The following is a 16,626-nucleotide window of genomic DNA, read 5'->3' on the forward strand; positions in this document are numbered from 1 at the left end:
GTAAAGCAAATGAGCTAATTGATGAGAACACAGAGGAGCACAAAATATTTATTTCTGTTCACATGGAGCTCAGTCCAATTGAAAAAGTATCTACTAACATATGAAAAAGTAAATTACAATAAAAATGGCTATAATTCAAATTCACTTGCCCTAAATGAAATAAACTTTTCTTGTAAATCACCTCCATGCCTCCTGTAGACTTCCCTGTTTCTATTGAGGGAAATGTCCTCCTTTCAGTCAACCCAACTAACAACCTCAATGTTAGCCTTCACTCTTTTCTCTCCTTTACCCTTTCAAATTTTTTTAACCATCTTTTCTCTCTCTCTTGCATTATCACTATCCTAGTTCAGATCCAAATTGCTTCTCAATGAAATTGTTGCAAAAGCTCCTAACTGATCTTTTAACTTCCATTCTCCTCTTTCTCTAAGCCATCCTCCACATAGCTGTTAAAACAAGTTTACTAAAGTGTTAACCTGACAGCATAACTCCTCTGCTTAGGAAACTTCACTTGCTTCTCTGTTGACTAAGGTTCTAATAGAAGACAGGGGTTTTAAGCTTTTTTCATGTAATAAACCTCTTTGGCAATGTGTTAGAACCTATGGAACTCTTTTCAGAATAATACTTTTAAATGTGTAAAATTACAGCATTGTAAAGTAAATCTATGATATTGAAATCCATTTATATTTTTTTTTAAATTCACAGACTCAGGTTTAAAACTCCTGCTCTAAGATAAAATACAAACTTAACTTAAAATTTAAAGTCCTTATAATTTAACTAAAGCCTTTATTTCACATTATTTCCTTTCATACACTTTTTGTTCCAGTCAAATGGGTCTATTTGCTGTTTCCTAGACTCAGCACTCCCATCTCTTACCCCTCTGCCTTTGCATAGCTTTGTCCTAAATCTGGAAAGCAATAAAAAAAAAAATCACAGTATGTGATTAATTGCCAAGGTGGTGCTGCAGGCAATGATTGCTATAGGGGTTTGTCAGAAGGCTTTTTGGAGGACAAGAGAACTAAATTATTTCTTTAAAGATATGAATAATTTTTACATAGGTGAAGAAAATGAGTAAGCCACTTTAAGATGATGGGGAAACTAAGCAAGAGCATGAGGGGAAGAATATGTAATGGATATTTTAGAGAATAATGAACATATAACAATTTGAGAATAATAGAGAGATCATACAATGAACCAAATAATGGAATATATATCTTCTTCTGATCTGGGAATTTTCCAAGAGTGTTTTCTACCATCTTTGTCACTTCCCCACCCTCAATATTAAGAATATTTAAATTACCTTGATCTCTTCAACCTGTTCTAAACCTCTATGTTGCTTTTTGTTATAAGCTTTTAATAGTTTTATTATTATTGTAGTGAATAATCTTTTGCTCATCTTTATTTTTTTGATGTAGTTCATATTTAAACACTCCCAAAACAATTTGCTATCCTGCTATTACTTTTTTATATTTATTCTTCTATGGACTCTGGCCAAATAGATAAAATGACAACTGTTTATAGATGAATATGTGTATTATGATATAAGGTCATACTCTATAGACTGTCTGAAAGCATCCTTGGCAGAATTCCAGTAATAAAAGAAATACAGTAATATCCTAAATAATTTTCATTTCTGACTTGCTAGGTCTCTGAATTTTGAAAATTTTCATGACCTATGTAGCCTGAAAATGATGAGTATTTGTTATAGTAACATCTACTAAAAAAATTCTTCCTAAGTTTTTCATGGATCAGTATTATTTCTGGGAGATGTTGAATAGCAATTTGGTCTGTGATAATGACACAGAGCCAGGTAAGATTAGTGATAAGGGAGTGGAGGGCGATACCCGGGGGAGACTGGAATTTCATTCTCATCGTTCAATGAGATCCAGATAGAAACCACTCTAGGGACAAATTGCTTTTGTGTTATTCTTTTCTGTTCCTGTTCTATGGATTATTATTGCAAAGATTCTTGTTGAGATACAGACTGGCCTTTTGAGTTCCCTTCCAACTCAGATTTTTTATTATTTTTAACTTGGAAAAATTTTGAATTATTATTCCTGTTTTTCAAATGAAGAAACTAAGGTACAGAGGTAAAGATTGCAAGGCTGGCAAATATCAAAATCAGGGCTGGAACCTAGGTCTTAAGAATTCAAGTATGGTTCTCTTTCTTCTATACAGAAAGCCCTAATTTCTTTCTCTATGGGATAAGAGATTATCCTTGATAGAATCATAAAACTGCACCTGGAAAAGAGCTCCAAGGTGATTGAATCCAGTCTCTAAAGGAGCAATTTCCTGTTTAGCATCACTCAAAACTGGTCATCCAGCTTCCATTTAAAGAATTGCTGAGATGTGAAGCTCCCTATCCTTCTAGGCTGTTCATTCAATCTTTCGACAGCTTTAATTATTATGAAGTTCTGTGTCTCTGTAATTTTACCCACATATCCAATCCTGCCCTTGAGTCCAGTAAAACAAATTTAATTCTTCCCCCCCTTTTTTCCTACATGACAGACCTTCACATATTTTACGATCACAATCATGTCCCCAGTGCCTTTTTTTCAGCCTAAACATATCGATATTTTAGGTTATAGCCTGTTTTTTTTAGTTTCCTCATGTGCAGCCTCATCAATATTTTCCTACTTCATGACCATCTTCTCAACAGCATCACCATAAGATCTACCCTCTTTCTTCAACCTGTGAGCTCTCTATTTCTAAATCCAGGATAAAATCAACCCTGCTATTGAATGCTAATGAATTTCATCTCCTTAAAGCTTCAGTTTTTGGACCAAAGTGCCCCTTCCTGACAGCCAACCACAATCGTATTCCCTATTAGAATGTAAGCTATGTGACTTTGCTTTTGTATTTCTTCTCCCCTCAACCCACCCTTGCCCTAACCTTAGCACAAATCTTGGGATATAGAAAGCACTTAATAAATGCTTTTTCATTCTTTCCTTCATTCATTCACCTTGAAATTTGGTGCCCAGAAATATTCTAGATCTAACTTGATCAAAGCTGATTAAAGAGAACTATGACTATCAGGTTAATTCAACAAGCATTTATTTGTTCAGGAAAGTATGCTTCTGCTAACAGAACCAACAGGTACATTAGTTTTTCTGGATACAATATCACAATGTCAAATTCATTTTAAGATTGTAGCTGTTTATAAATCTAGACCTTTTTCATATAGGGTACTTTCTAGCTATAATTTCTACCATCTTGTACTTATATAGAAGATAGGTTTTTTTTAATTATCTTTTCCAATTACATGCAGATAGTTTTCAACATTTCACCCTTTTGCACACTTTTGAGTTTCACATTTTTCTACCACTATCCCTTCCCACCTCCCCCACAATGGCATTGTGCATGTACCATCATATTTAACAGATTTCTATATTAGTTGTAAAAAGAAAAAAATGAGATATATGGGGAAAAAATATGAGAAAGAAAAAAAAATGAAAGAAGTTTTAAAAAGTGAGCATACTATGCTTTGTTCTGCATTCCAGACTCTACAGTTTTTTCTATGAAATGGATAGTATTTTCTATAACATGTCTTTCTCAGATTTGTCCTTGATCACTAAACTGCTGAGCAGAGCTGTGTCCATCGTAGTCAATCATCTTGCAGTATTGCTGTTAATGTGTATAATGTTCCTCTAGTTCTGCTCCCCTTAGTAGATATTCTTAAACTCAAGTGTGGGAGTTCCTGTATATGCCTATTATGTTCTTTCTCTTTAGATCCTGTTTCTATAATCCAAGGTATTAGCTATTTTTATAAGCTTCATGTTGTTTAAAAACATGACATATATATTTTCATCCATGTTATTAATAAGGAAAAATCTACAATAGCAACCTTGAAATACTTCACTATATAGTTTATTCCAGATTGATATTTATAATATTTCAAATTCAAAAGTATTATTAATATGTTTCATATGAAAAGGACCGATTTCTATATATGAAAAATAATGTTTTTTAGGTTGCAGAAACTCCTTGTGGAAGTGGAAATTATAGAATCATAGATGTAGAGACCCTAGAAGAGGTCATCTAGTACAGTCTTTTCAATTCACAGAACTTAAAAATAAAACAAAAATAAATTTAATTGAATTAAAAAAACGAAATTAAAGGCAATCATTCAGTAGTAAGTGGCAGAATAGGATTTTGAACCCATGTCTTTTGACTTCAAATCCACTGCTCTCTTTACTCTACCATAGTGATGGAATAGTCAATAAGATTCAGATGCTTCTGGAACAAATAAATGTTTCCTGCCCCATCTGTAATATCCTTGGAAGAGCAGGAGGAATGGGAAAGGAAGTTTGCTTTATTGGCTGATGCCATCTGGTCTGTTGTCTTTGAGATTGTCCTAAACTAGCTCTTTTTAGCTAAGAAAAAAAAAACACTTCACTTTACAGGTGTAAAACTAATTTGATTTCAAAATGGCTTGTATAAAGCAAGAGGAGAGCAAAAGGAAAGCTCTTTTGGCAGAGAGCATTTAAAACAAAAAGATCTACACTTTGCAACTTGAAGGAAGAAAATGTCAATTCAACAAGTGTGTCCATTTCTTACAATTTGACATTAATTTGACATAGCTAGGAACTAGAATGATAACTCTCCTGATGACATGAATGTGTAGTTTCAATCAGTTAGCTTTAACAGAAGCTGACTTCAGTAGTTCCATTTTTTTTTTGGGTAAAAATTCTGGTCCATGGACCATAAAACCAATCTGCCAATTTAATTATTTTTTATTTGGCCTATTACATAATGTTATTCTTGATAATGCTGTTTTCAGAGACTTTTGTAATAGAGAAAAATTCTTAAGAACTTAGTTTGAATTTGATTCTTTGTCAAATTTAGTCATTCTCTCCTTAAGTGATTTACATCACTGTACACCATCAAGCAATTGTTTACTTGTATTAGGGGTACAAGGTTTTCCCAGGAGCTCTGGATTTTATAAACAGAAGCACATTAGAGTAACTTCATTGAGGTCACTTAAATCACTTCTATGCCCATAGAACCCTAGAGAAAGACATTCAACAGGTTTACTTATTTGACAACACTTGCTGTCAAGAATTTTTCCATATGTCAAACCATATGTTGTAGTTTCAATCAGATTTCTCTTTTTTTTCTGTCCTTGGTGGAGATGAAGATTTTTTTATGTACAAAATTTGGAAGTCATGGTTAAATTGTTCCACAATCTTCTCTTAAATGAACTGAATCAACATTAGACCTTTAATAATTTTACTCATGGTTCTTATTTTTCCATTCTCTATTCATTTTTGTGCTTCCCTGCCAAACTTTTCCCAAGATTTCCACATTTATAAAAATCTGAGCATGGAAATTCACTTGTTTCCTTATTCATGTAAGAAAACCTGTTGTCCCATGGATGTCCAAGGGACAACATGGGGATATTCCTTATGTTGTCTGTTAGAATAGACATCATGTTTGTGGGTAAAAGCTACAAACTGGTCTCCCATCTCATCAGTTTTTTCTCCTTCAGAATGCATTTGATTAATAAATTCAACACCCTTAGAAAGTTCTTGAAGATTTAGTAGTTGATTTTCTTGAAATGATATAAACTGCTTTAAGCAAACAGGAAAAGCCCCAATCAGTGGCTAGATTGTAGTGTACCTCAAATAAAACACAGAACATATCATTTTCCAGAGTCACTCAATTAAAAAAAGAACCCTACAATGAAAATGGGTTTACAACATACCATGAAAAAAATACTTTGTCTTTGACTTTAAAAAAGACTTTAAAAGGATGATTGTAGAGTGTGTACCACTTCTCCCAGATTTGCTGTGCAGAAGTACGTAAGTGTGAGTGATATAGAGGTACTTGTTTATTATAGAGCACATTTCAATGCAGTAATCATAAATATTGCTAAGGTTGTGCTCTGTTGAAATATGACCTACATACTCTTGATTGTTTGTGTTACGTGATTTGTCTGACACCCATTACATTCTGGGTAATGGCAGCCATTTGTTGCTGTGCACAGCAGGCTCTTTTGACAAAAGAAAATAGGCAGCAATAAAAAAGCTATAGTCTGAATTACATTCTGCACAGTGCTGCACTGCTGAGAGTTTGTGCGAGTGTGTTAACAATGCTCTGAACTGCCTCTTGTCAGCCTTCAGCCTGTAATGGCCATCTGTCCTCACATAAATCTGTCAAAATCTGCTAAGTTCAAGAGAGAGCAGGGTATATACCTTGTACTGTCAACACCAAAATGTACACATTCACCCAGAAATCAGGGTGTAGGAAAAAAAAATCCAGGGGTTAGGGAAGGCATGAGCAATAGGGATGGGGGCTCAGGGCATGAGATCAAGATTACCACGATTAGGATGAAGATGACAAAACGTCCATTAAATGGTAAGCTGCTTTCTTCACCCCCCTGCCTCTTTCTTACCTTCTTCCAAAAAATAAAAGACTTCTGGGTTCTGTCAGATGGGTTCTTTCCCCAAATGTTCAAAAGGTAGGAGGGTTTCCCTATGCATTAGAAATTTGTAAAAGCTGAACTCCACTGTGAGAGAAAAAGTTTCTTTATCCTCTGATCTCAAACACACCTGAGAAATAGGCAGCACATTGGCAAGAAACTCTGTCCTTCTAGGATTTTTCCTCTTAGTCAAACTGAAAAGGTATCAATCAGTTGCAAAAATTTTGGATAGTTGTCGGAGCTGTATTGCTTTTGTTGTTATTTTGCATTATCAATTCTAACGAATAGTAAATTACTTTCATTATTTGCATCTTTGTTTCAATAAGTTTTCCTAAATCAATTGAAGACAGTGATTCACAATCCTGCCTGCTATCTCTGCTTATCAAATTAGTCTAACATGAAAGTTTTTGCCTCAGATAATTATGCATATTATATTGGTTTATTGTATAGTATGCAATAAATAAACATATATATATGTATATATGTGTATATATATATATTTATATATATATATATTATATATATATATATATATATATCTGGCTCTTTAAGTGGAGTGGTAGTTGTGTCTACAAGTACACACACCACAATAAGACACAAAATACCTTTCCTCCCCAAAAGGTTTTTAGAGGGTTTGATGCGATTTTTAAGTTCAATGTGAGGCTGTAGTTTGATATAGTAACCAAAGCCACTAATACAATTTTAGGTTACATACACAGAATATAGTATAGAGAGCAAAAAAAGGTAAAAGTCCTACTGTATTCTGTGTATTTGGGGTACTATATTTTAAGAGAGACATTAACTTGCTGGAGGGCAGCCACCATAGTGAGGGGACTCTAAACATGTCATATGAGGAAATGTTGAAAGAATTAGTTATGGTTAGCCTGAAAAAAGAAGACTCAGAAGGGATAGAATAAAAGTCTTCAAATAGTTGGAGGGCCATTATGTGGAAAAGGGATTAGACTTAGTCTCTGTGGCTACAGAGGATATAACCAAAGGGAAGAAATTATTTCAGTTCAAAATAAAGAACTATCTAACAGGTAGAGGCAACTGAAAATAAAATAGGTTACCTCATATGATAACCTATGTAATTTCCAGAAACTTTAGAGATGGTTGACTCAGAGACTGATTCTCTGCATTCTAGGGATTTTGTTGAGTGTATTTATGTTCAGTGTTTAAAATTAGACTAGATGATCTTGAAGCACTTTTTTTAGCTCTAGGGTTTTATTATTTTAGAAAATTGGGAATCACTTAGAAGATATTGGGCAAAGAGTTCAAGTTTTCAAAACTAGAAAGAATTTCCAAAAATCCTTAGATTTCTGTTGTTTTGGACTTATTTTCATGAGCCTAGGAAATTATTGGTGTAAAAATGCCCTCTGGTTACTGACAATATGTCTATAACTCATAGAGGAGTAGCCAGTATTGACAGGACTTCAACTCAGGTCTTCATGACCCCAAGGTTGACTAACCTTCCTTCTTTTATGACCATACACTAGAATTCAGTTTTCTGTCTGTGAAATGAGAGGATTTACCTAAATGGCCTCAAGGACCCCCTCTATCTACTTTTAAATCTATGAACCTAAAATCCATTGCAAAACAACACTAGTTGTTTAATTTGCTGATACTTTGTACTATATAAAAGACTAATTTCTTTTTAATAGTAGCCTAATTTCAGTTTTATAAAACTTTAGAATTTCTTTCTTTGAAATACAATTCAATGATGTGTGAAATGCCTCAGTGATTGATTTTTTTTTTTTTTTTTTTAACACAAAGCTCTATGGCTTATCAAGAAGTTTAGAAGAGTTCCGCCCTCTGGGTGTTTACAACAGTATAGTTGAAACCACTATGTTCTGTGTATGTGTGAAATGACTCTTACAGGTAGTAAGTGACATAGTATTCAGGTAGAACATTAAGAAGGAAATGGAAGTTTCCATGATTTTTTGCCTAGGACCTACTTATTTAATTTGCTATGACAGCTTAGATTCCTAATATGTTGTTTACCCAGTGTTCTCTTGAGTAATTTCATCTTGAACAATCAAATGGATAGTAAGGCTAATCTTTACTTCTCTGTCATGGCTTCAGCTGACTCTCCCTATATTCATGCTCCTTAACTCATTACTACATAGCCTCATTGGTTTGATTTAGGGTACACCATCACCCTTCCCACTCTCTGGATCATGAAGGGCCAGTTCAATCAACCTCTCCATGATTCAGTTGTCCTTATACCAAGAAGAACATTCAAGGAAACTGTCCTGCAAGAAGCAACTTGTTCCTTTTTTGATCTCCTTGCCTTTTTGGCTCCTCTTTATTCTAAAACAGAGAGGTTGTTAAATACAGTTTCCTAATTTCTTTAACCATTCTTTTGTCATAAGTTTCTTTCCATTTTAGGGGAAATTTTTACTTTTGAATCTGAATAGTTTTTCATATGAATTTGTATTCAAAGAGAAATTTGAAAGAGGAGCCTGGTATTGGTGTCAGAAAAAATGTGGATTCAATTGGGAAAGGGGTGCTTTCAAGGAAAAAAGCTTCAGGAAGATGAGAGATTGAAGGATAATAAAAACCCTATCAACAATTGTTTATCCACAAATGGATCTGTTACATTGTATTTTATCCCCTATTAAACAGAAAAACCCAAACTTAGAGTATTGGAGAGATAGACCAGCAGAGTATCCCAGCTAGAGATGGAGGGATATAATTCCTGAATCTGTGCAATGCCTCATTGAGTGAATTCCTTTGGCTGGATTCCAAAGCCAAATATAAAAGTGTTTGGAAGTAAGAGCTAATGTGTCATTTCTGTTCCTTCCCCCTCCCCCCAATTAGACAGATTGTTCTGAAATATCAAAATTGGTATTTCAAATAGTTGAATAAAATTGAAAAAAACCCTCTAATCAACCCACTTTCCTCTGTCCCTAGCCCCTTTTTTAAATAACTAAAGAGGGAAACAGTCTCACCAAAAAAATTCCATGTGCTTTTCTCTTGACCTACATGTTTCTTTATGCCATTTTTGAAAGTAAAGGGAGACACTGCTTTTCCTTGAAACATGAGTTGCCTTAAGTCTTTCCTCAGGCACATTAGGTTACTTCAGGTTCTTTTTGCTGAATAGCTGATACACATTCTCCTATGTAGACCTATTGTTCTGTAAACCAGCATGTTGTTGGACTGTAACCTATCTTCTTTTCCTTATTTGGGTATTTGGTCTCAGGATCCATTCCACTGTGGCTTACAATGAGGTATGTCATATATATGGGATGAACTATACTACTATGGTGTAAAGAATCTCCTCCAGAAACTGGTGATGGAACTTCCTGAATTCTGTGAAAAAGTGAACATTCTGAATTGCTTTTTCCCCTTTCCTAATTCATTCATTTATTTATTTATTTGGTCACTGAAGCTCAGATAAGTTTCTATCCCTAGACCTTACAACAATCATTAATGTTCAGTTCTAAATAAAATGGCTCACTGCTGCTGCAATATTTAGTGTTACTATTCACTTAGTTTTCTGTTGCAGAACCATATTTTAGACAGAATGTATTAGTTATGCTTACAAGAATGTATTATACCTACATTAGCCATGGTTTACTAAGTTAATGAACTGTGGAGACAAAGAATCATTGCCTTCAAGTTGTGAAGTTGCTTTGGTTCCCTGTATTATTGCACCATGTATTACAGAACTTATTTTGAAGGTGTCTGTTTCATTTTTTCCCCCTTGCTAATTTGCTTTCATACTGCTTTTTTCTTTTTTATGTATGTGTGTGCATATATATATATATATATATATGTATGTATGTATGTATGTATGTATGTATTTGGCTGTGAGGATGAATTTTCTTGTTTTGACAAAGAACCCTGAGCTTTGAGCATCTAATGTAACATCTTTATCAAACCAATTCCAACAAGGCTATTCTGTGATTTAGTTCCCCATCCCATTCCTACCATGTTTATCTTCTGTGTCATAGCTTACAGAATGTCCTTGACCAAACAATACAAGTCACACTGTTGAAGAGCCTAATAGTAATATTCTAATATGTTCTAGGGACTGGCACTGTTAGCATTGGTGTTTGATGTATGAAATCCCATGACTCTTCCTGCTCCCTGGCAAATTTTGGATCTTTCACTTGTTAGTGAAAATGGATTAGAGTAAAAGATTTTTGTTTTGTTTTTTCCATATTCTCTCATAGATTTAAATTGCTTCACTTTTAAATGTTTTGGATTCTTGTTTGAATCTTGGAAAAAATCTTGGGTTAAAAAAAATTCTGCACTTCAAAAACTACACATCTTTTTCCCTGTCTCACTCTTTTTTTTCCCCTTCCCTAGGCCTAACTCCACCAACGACTCCTCCTCATAAAGCTAATCAAGATAATCCTTTTAGGACTTCTCCAAAGCAGAAGTCATCATGTAAAAGCAGTGTGCCACCTTCAAAGAAACCCCGCTATAGTGAATCTTCTGGTACCCAAGTAAATAACCCCATTAAGAAAGGTCCAGAACAATCAGAGCTGTATGCTCAGCTCAGCAAGACTTCAGTACTATCCAGCGGACAAGAGGAGAGAAAGGCAAAACGGCCTAGTTTGCGGCTATTTGGTGACCATGACTACTGTCAGTCAATTAATGCAAAAACTGAAATACGCATTAATTTATCACAGGAGCTCCAGGACTCTAGACAACTAGAATATAAAGATGCCTCCCCTGGATGTCAGGGGCAGACTCGTTCTTCCACAGATTCAGACCAGTGCTACCCAAGAGAGACTTTTCAGGCGAGCAAGCAGGGTTCCCCATGCGGCCACAGAAAACAGCTCCAAGACCAGGAAATCCGGGCTGAGCTGAACAAGCACTTTGGTCATCCCAGTCAAGCTGTTTTTGATGACGAAGCAGACAAGACCAGTGAACTGAGGAACAGTGATTTTAGTAACGAACAATTCTCCAAACTACCTATGTTTATAAATTCAGGACTAGCTATGGATGGACTGTTTGATGACAGTGAAGATGAAAGTGATAAACTAAGCTACCCTTGGGATGGGACACAATCCTATTCATTGTTTGACGCGTCACCTTCTTGCTCTTCTTTTAATTCTCCCTGTAGAGATTCAGTGTCTCCGCCCAAATCCTTATTTTCTCAAAGATCCCAAAGGATACACTCTAGATCAAGGTCCTTTTCTCGACACAGGTCATGTTCCCGATCTCCATATTCCAGGTCAAGATCAAGGTCACCAGGCAGCAGATCTTCATCAAGGTAAAACAAGTTAGAAATGAAAACAAAATACTCACAGATTAACTCAGCCTGAAGTCAAAAGCATTCTAAATCCATAGCTATTGCAGTTCTTGTCGCTGAATTGCAGAGATGCCAGAGCTAACAAGATTGTTGTTGCACTTACAGTTTTCCTCCTCTTCTCTTAAATCTTCTAGCCTTGAACATGCCACGTAGAGCCAGTCAGATCAGGGAGAGCAATTTGTAAGAAACTTGCTCATCTAACTTTTTCCATTACCTGGAGAGCTGCCCTATGCCAGGATAGTTGAGATCCATGCAGGATAAAGCTGACAGTGTACCAGACCTGTGCTCAGTGTTAACATCAATAAGAGACGCTGAGAGAGAACACATCACTCCAGACCTTTAAGCTGACTAGATGATCACAAACTGTCACTGGGAAATCTCCCTGGTAGGGAGGAGGAAAATGCCCATTTATGTAAGATGTAGCTCTAGAGTCTTCTGGAACACAGATAAACTCATGCTCAGTGGCAGCTGCAAAAGGGGTTTTTTGTTGTTGTTTTCCTGTCCTGCAGATCTTGTTACTACTATGAGTCCAGCCACTGCAGACACCGGGGACACCGCAGTTCTCCATTATATGCAAGGTCACGCTCCAGATCGCCCTACAGCCGTAGGCCCAGGTGATGATGCTTCTCTTTACTTCCTCTTAAAAGGATGCCCGAAATATAACCTTTATTTTGCACTGCTAAGTTGAGGTACTTGACTTAATGATCAATTTGTGTTTCTCAGGTATGACAGCTATGAAGAATATCAGCATGAAAAGCTGAAGAGGGAAGAATACCGCAAAGAGTATGAGAAACGGGAGTCTGAAAGAGCCAAGCAAAGAGAGAGGCAAAGGCAAAAGGCAATTGTAAGCAGCTTGGAGATTATTTTATTGTATTTTATTTTTCATTTTGTAGAATAGAAGAATTAAAATTGAGGTGGAGCTGCGGGTAAAATAACAGATAATATCTTTTAACTTTAACAGTCATGTAAATCCACCTTCAACTGTAGAGTACCTAGTTAGTACCAAGTCGTACTAGCGTACCTAGTACCAAGTTAGCATGTCTGCTTCACCTAAACTTTTACTTTATGCTCTATTCTGTGGATTAAAACACATAACTAAAATTGAAAAGGAAAAATATATTGAGCAAGAGAAATTAGGTCTGTTACATCCTAGGATAGTTTCCAGTTATTGCCCTGTTACTTTTGTACTCACTCTAAGACCCAAACATAGGAGCCCAGGTGACATCATTTGGTTTCTTTATTAATCTTAATGACTGAATCCCCAGAGATTGAATAGTCAGTTGCAGAGATGGGCTCAAATCAGGTTTCGGGAAGGTGAAACTTATAGACTTTAGAGAAATTTTAGTGACAATTGTCATTCCTTTGCATTTCTGTGAATATACAATCAGATGATTTATGCTCATTTATCCATATCTTCCAGCTGTTTTCTTTGCAGTCTATTATGTACTATATAATACCATGTTTTCACAGACTCTCCATGGAACAGGTATAGAGGTAGTAATAAATTTTTCTTTATAAAAATTCAGTTTTGAATTATCCTCAGAGTTTAGGCTGACTCTCATCCATCCCTTACCATCTGTAGGCAGTTGGCCACAGGGTTTCCTCTCTAAACAGCTGCTGAAGTCGATGCTAATGTGAACCTTCATCTCAGCAAACCATTGCAGTTCCCTGGCTCATTAACCTGGCCATTGCTTAAACAATCACCAGTAACCACTTAATAAGTCTGAGGGAAGTTCTGTTGCATTTGGTCATAGGTACAAAGAGCCAAGGGGGAAAAGTTCATTTGGAATTCTTAGCAATGACTTATGTCAATCATAGTTTAAGAGAAGACTGCAATGTTTGCTTCTCCAAGATGGGGGGGGGGGGTAAGTAGGGGGACCAGAGATGACAGAGAGAGAGAGAGAGAATGGGGGGGGCATGCCACTAAGGAGAAACGTCACAAAAGCTGGAAAGAGATAATCAAAATCAGACTATAGCTTACTCATTTATAGGCTAGAGAGAAAACGGCCAAAGATGAGGAAGGGGACTGATCAGCAATAGGCATAAATTGTAAAATTCAAAATCTTACATAAATAATAGGTAGAAACTACTATTGTATAGAATTGGAAAACAAATAAAATATTTGTCTAAAAAAGTCTAAAAAATAAAATAAAAGAGAAGAGAAGTGAACAATAGGCATGAAAAGGAATGGCATTGAAATTTGGAATGAAATCAAATTGGCAAGGTGAGAGAGTTAGTAGATTTAGGGTAGTTAGAGTTCAGGCATAGACTTTAGGACTTGAAGACACTTGAACTAATTCTCAATTTCATATTCTTATCTGTAAAATGAACTATGATTTTAACAGTTTAATTCATGAATGTTTGTTAAGACTAATGAAAATTAAAATTCCCATTTGGGAAACACATTGGAAGTATATTTAATCAGTGACCAATTGAAGACCTTTTTTATAGACAGAAAACATATTGGCTTCCTGTAAAAAAAGGTACATTTTTAGTGCTTTCAGATTTGGTTTTTATTAGATTTTTTAAAACACTTCATTATATTACCTCATGGACATTACAACCTCTGCAAAACAGATCATGTTTTAACTAGTAACTTTTTTATGACTGGCTAGTTAGTAAGTCAATCAAAAAAAGTTTTTTCATCAAGACAACTGAAAAATAAATATTAAAATATAGTTCATGCATATATATTGGTATGCTTATCAAAACTTTTTTCTTTTTCAGGAAGATATGCCTATTCCTCAATGACTGGGTGGGCCACATTCTTGCAGAGACATTTAGGGCCATTAAAAGCTTCTGAGAAATTTTACAGAAAAATGAGGGAATCCTGGTTTGAAATTTTACAGGTCTTTCAAGATAGATAATAGACTAACTTAAATGATTACTAATTGATATTTGCCGTATCAGAGTCATATGTAAATTGTTTGTTGCTGTTGTATTTGTTTTGTCTGTCCCAACAACCATAGTAAGAACCACTAGGGTCTTTCTGTAAATGATTCCAAGTTCTTTCTTTTAGGTTTAAAAAGTTTAAAGTCGTTTAAGATATTTTAATGGAACCTTGCAAACCAAAGCTCAATATTTTACATCTAAACTACAACTGTGTTAATTTCCTATAGAGTTTTCAGTCCAGTATATTTGTATTCTGTACAGTTTGCTGCCAAAAAAAACCCATGATAATGAGATGTTAATTTAAAATACGAAAAAAGAAATTATGATATGACCTGGCATTTAAAACCAAATCTTTAGTGCTTGGGCAATGATTCTGGCATTTTAATTTTGCAGGTCAACTGTGTCCAAATTGACTGGCAAAACAAAATCCAAACCAGTAACAATGCTTAGCACTGACAGACCAACAACATCATAGAGTCTTTAATTTTAAAGTTATTCCATGCATTCATTTTTTAGGGAGGAAATGATTTTTTATGTACAGGGGAGATACACTCTGTGGCTTGGAGCATTGTTAACCTACAAAGGTACTCCCAGAATCTTCTTAGTTTTAAAAATCCTGAATGATTGTATACATGCTGCTGTCTTACGCAGCCATCCATTTTTTTTCCCCTCAGGGGGATATTTGTTTCTATCTTAACTCAAACATATACAGTAGTCCTGATCATGCCTAATCTTGATTGATCTTAAAAGATAAGCAAGACCAGTTCTTGTTAGTGCCTAGTTTGGAGATCCCCTCTTGAAACATTTGGAGTTTTCAAGAGTCTAAACATAAAATTAGAACTCAGGAAATGTTAGTTGAAAGAACTTATGACTTCCAGCTCTCCAGGAGTTTATCCTTATTATCAATGATCATTATTTTCTTATTAAGAACAGTAGAAAAATATGTTTTAGTATTATATTTATACAGTATATAATAATAGTATATAATTTATTATAATAGTAGAAAAAGGTGTTTATTTTAGATATCTGGACAGTTGTTTTTCTCTCTCCATCTTTACAATCATCCCTTTCTCAGATTTTTGTTCAAAGTGTCAGTTTCTACACTGGGATTCCTTTAGTCTCTTTAGTAGTAACAACATTCCATATTTATATTAGAACCCTTAGGGGGTATCAAATCACCTTTAGCTTAGAGAATGAATTCAGAGTTCTTGAATTATTTGTTTGGAAAAAAAGGATTTTCATTTTGTTTATTTCTTAAGAAACAAGTCTAAGAGTGAACATCAGGTTTTAAATTTGCTTGTCTTTTCAATGTTGTTTTCCAGTTCTGCAAAAATAATGTTAATGATTTAATCTTTAGTCAAATTCGACTTATTCTGAGTATTTTATAATTTGAAACAACAGCTTTTCCCCAGTTTACTAATTGCCCTCATACTGTTCTTGATATTAGATAATATAAAGTCAGTTAATAGAAGTCTTTTCTTTCTGCATTTGACTAAGTTTTGACTTACTATTCTTGTTAATATAACATGAACCTTAAGTTTTATTATGTACCCAGAAGCAAAATATTCTTTATAAATGTAAACTTATTTGAGAATGTAAGATATTTGTCAAAATATTACAAACAACCTTGTAAAGTGTGAAAATTGACTGAACACTAAAGAAGTTTTTTCAAGGTTTTTAAAACTTCAGTTTTTATTTAAAGAAAGTTCTTTTTCAAATGCCACTAACAATAATAACCCACATACATGTAGTACAAGTTGTTTTATAAAGCAATTTCCTCATGTCAGTGAAGACTAATATCTTTTTATCTTCAAAGAGGTAAAATGGATTGCCCTTAGTCACATAGCTACTAAGTATGAAGGTCTCTTGATACTCTGAAGGACAGTTCTTTCTGTTTTGCCGTGGTATCATGTAACTCTTTTGAAGAAGCCATTTTTAACAATGGCAAATATGACCTGCAAAATTTGCCTGCAAATTGTGTTATAAATTTCACACATACTTCTTTATTTGTCTAAAATATAAATTAAGAAAATATAATAGAAATAAAGAG

General features: G+C 34.7%; 1 protein-coding gene across 5 annotated transcripts in view; it reads left to right on the top strand.

Moving 5' to 3' along the window:
• The window catches only part of PPARGC1A (PPARG coactivator 1 alpha), a 152,678-nt gene that overhangs the window by 115,523 nt on the left and 20,529 nt on the right, over positions 1-16,626 (top strand). For all 5 annotated transcript variants that reach the window (XM_074229702.1, XM_074229700.1, XM_074229699.1 and 2 more), the window contains 3 exons: positions 10,733-11,645; positions 12,194-12,298; positions 12,408-12,528. In XM_074229702.1, coding sequence (XP_074085803.1) covers positions 10,733-11,645; positions 12,194-12,298; positions 12,408-12,528 — 1,139 coding nt within the window. The remainder of the gene's footprint in view (positions 1-10,732; positions 11,646-12,193; positions 12,299-12,407; positions 12,529-16,626) is intronic.

This window comes from Macrotis lagotis, chromosome 3 (assembly GCF_037893015.1).
Source record: "Macrotis lagotis isolate mMagLag1 chromosome 3, bilby.v1.9.chrom.fasta, whole genome shotgun sequence".
Classification (NCBI taxonomy): domain Eukaryota; kingdom Metazoa; phylum Chordata; class Mammalia; order Peramelemorphia; family Peramelidae; genus Macrotis; species Macrotis lagotis.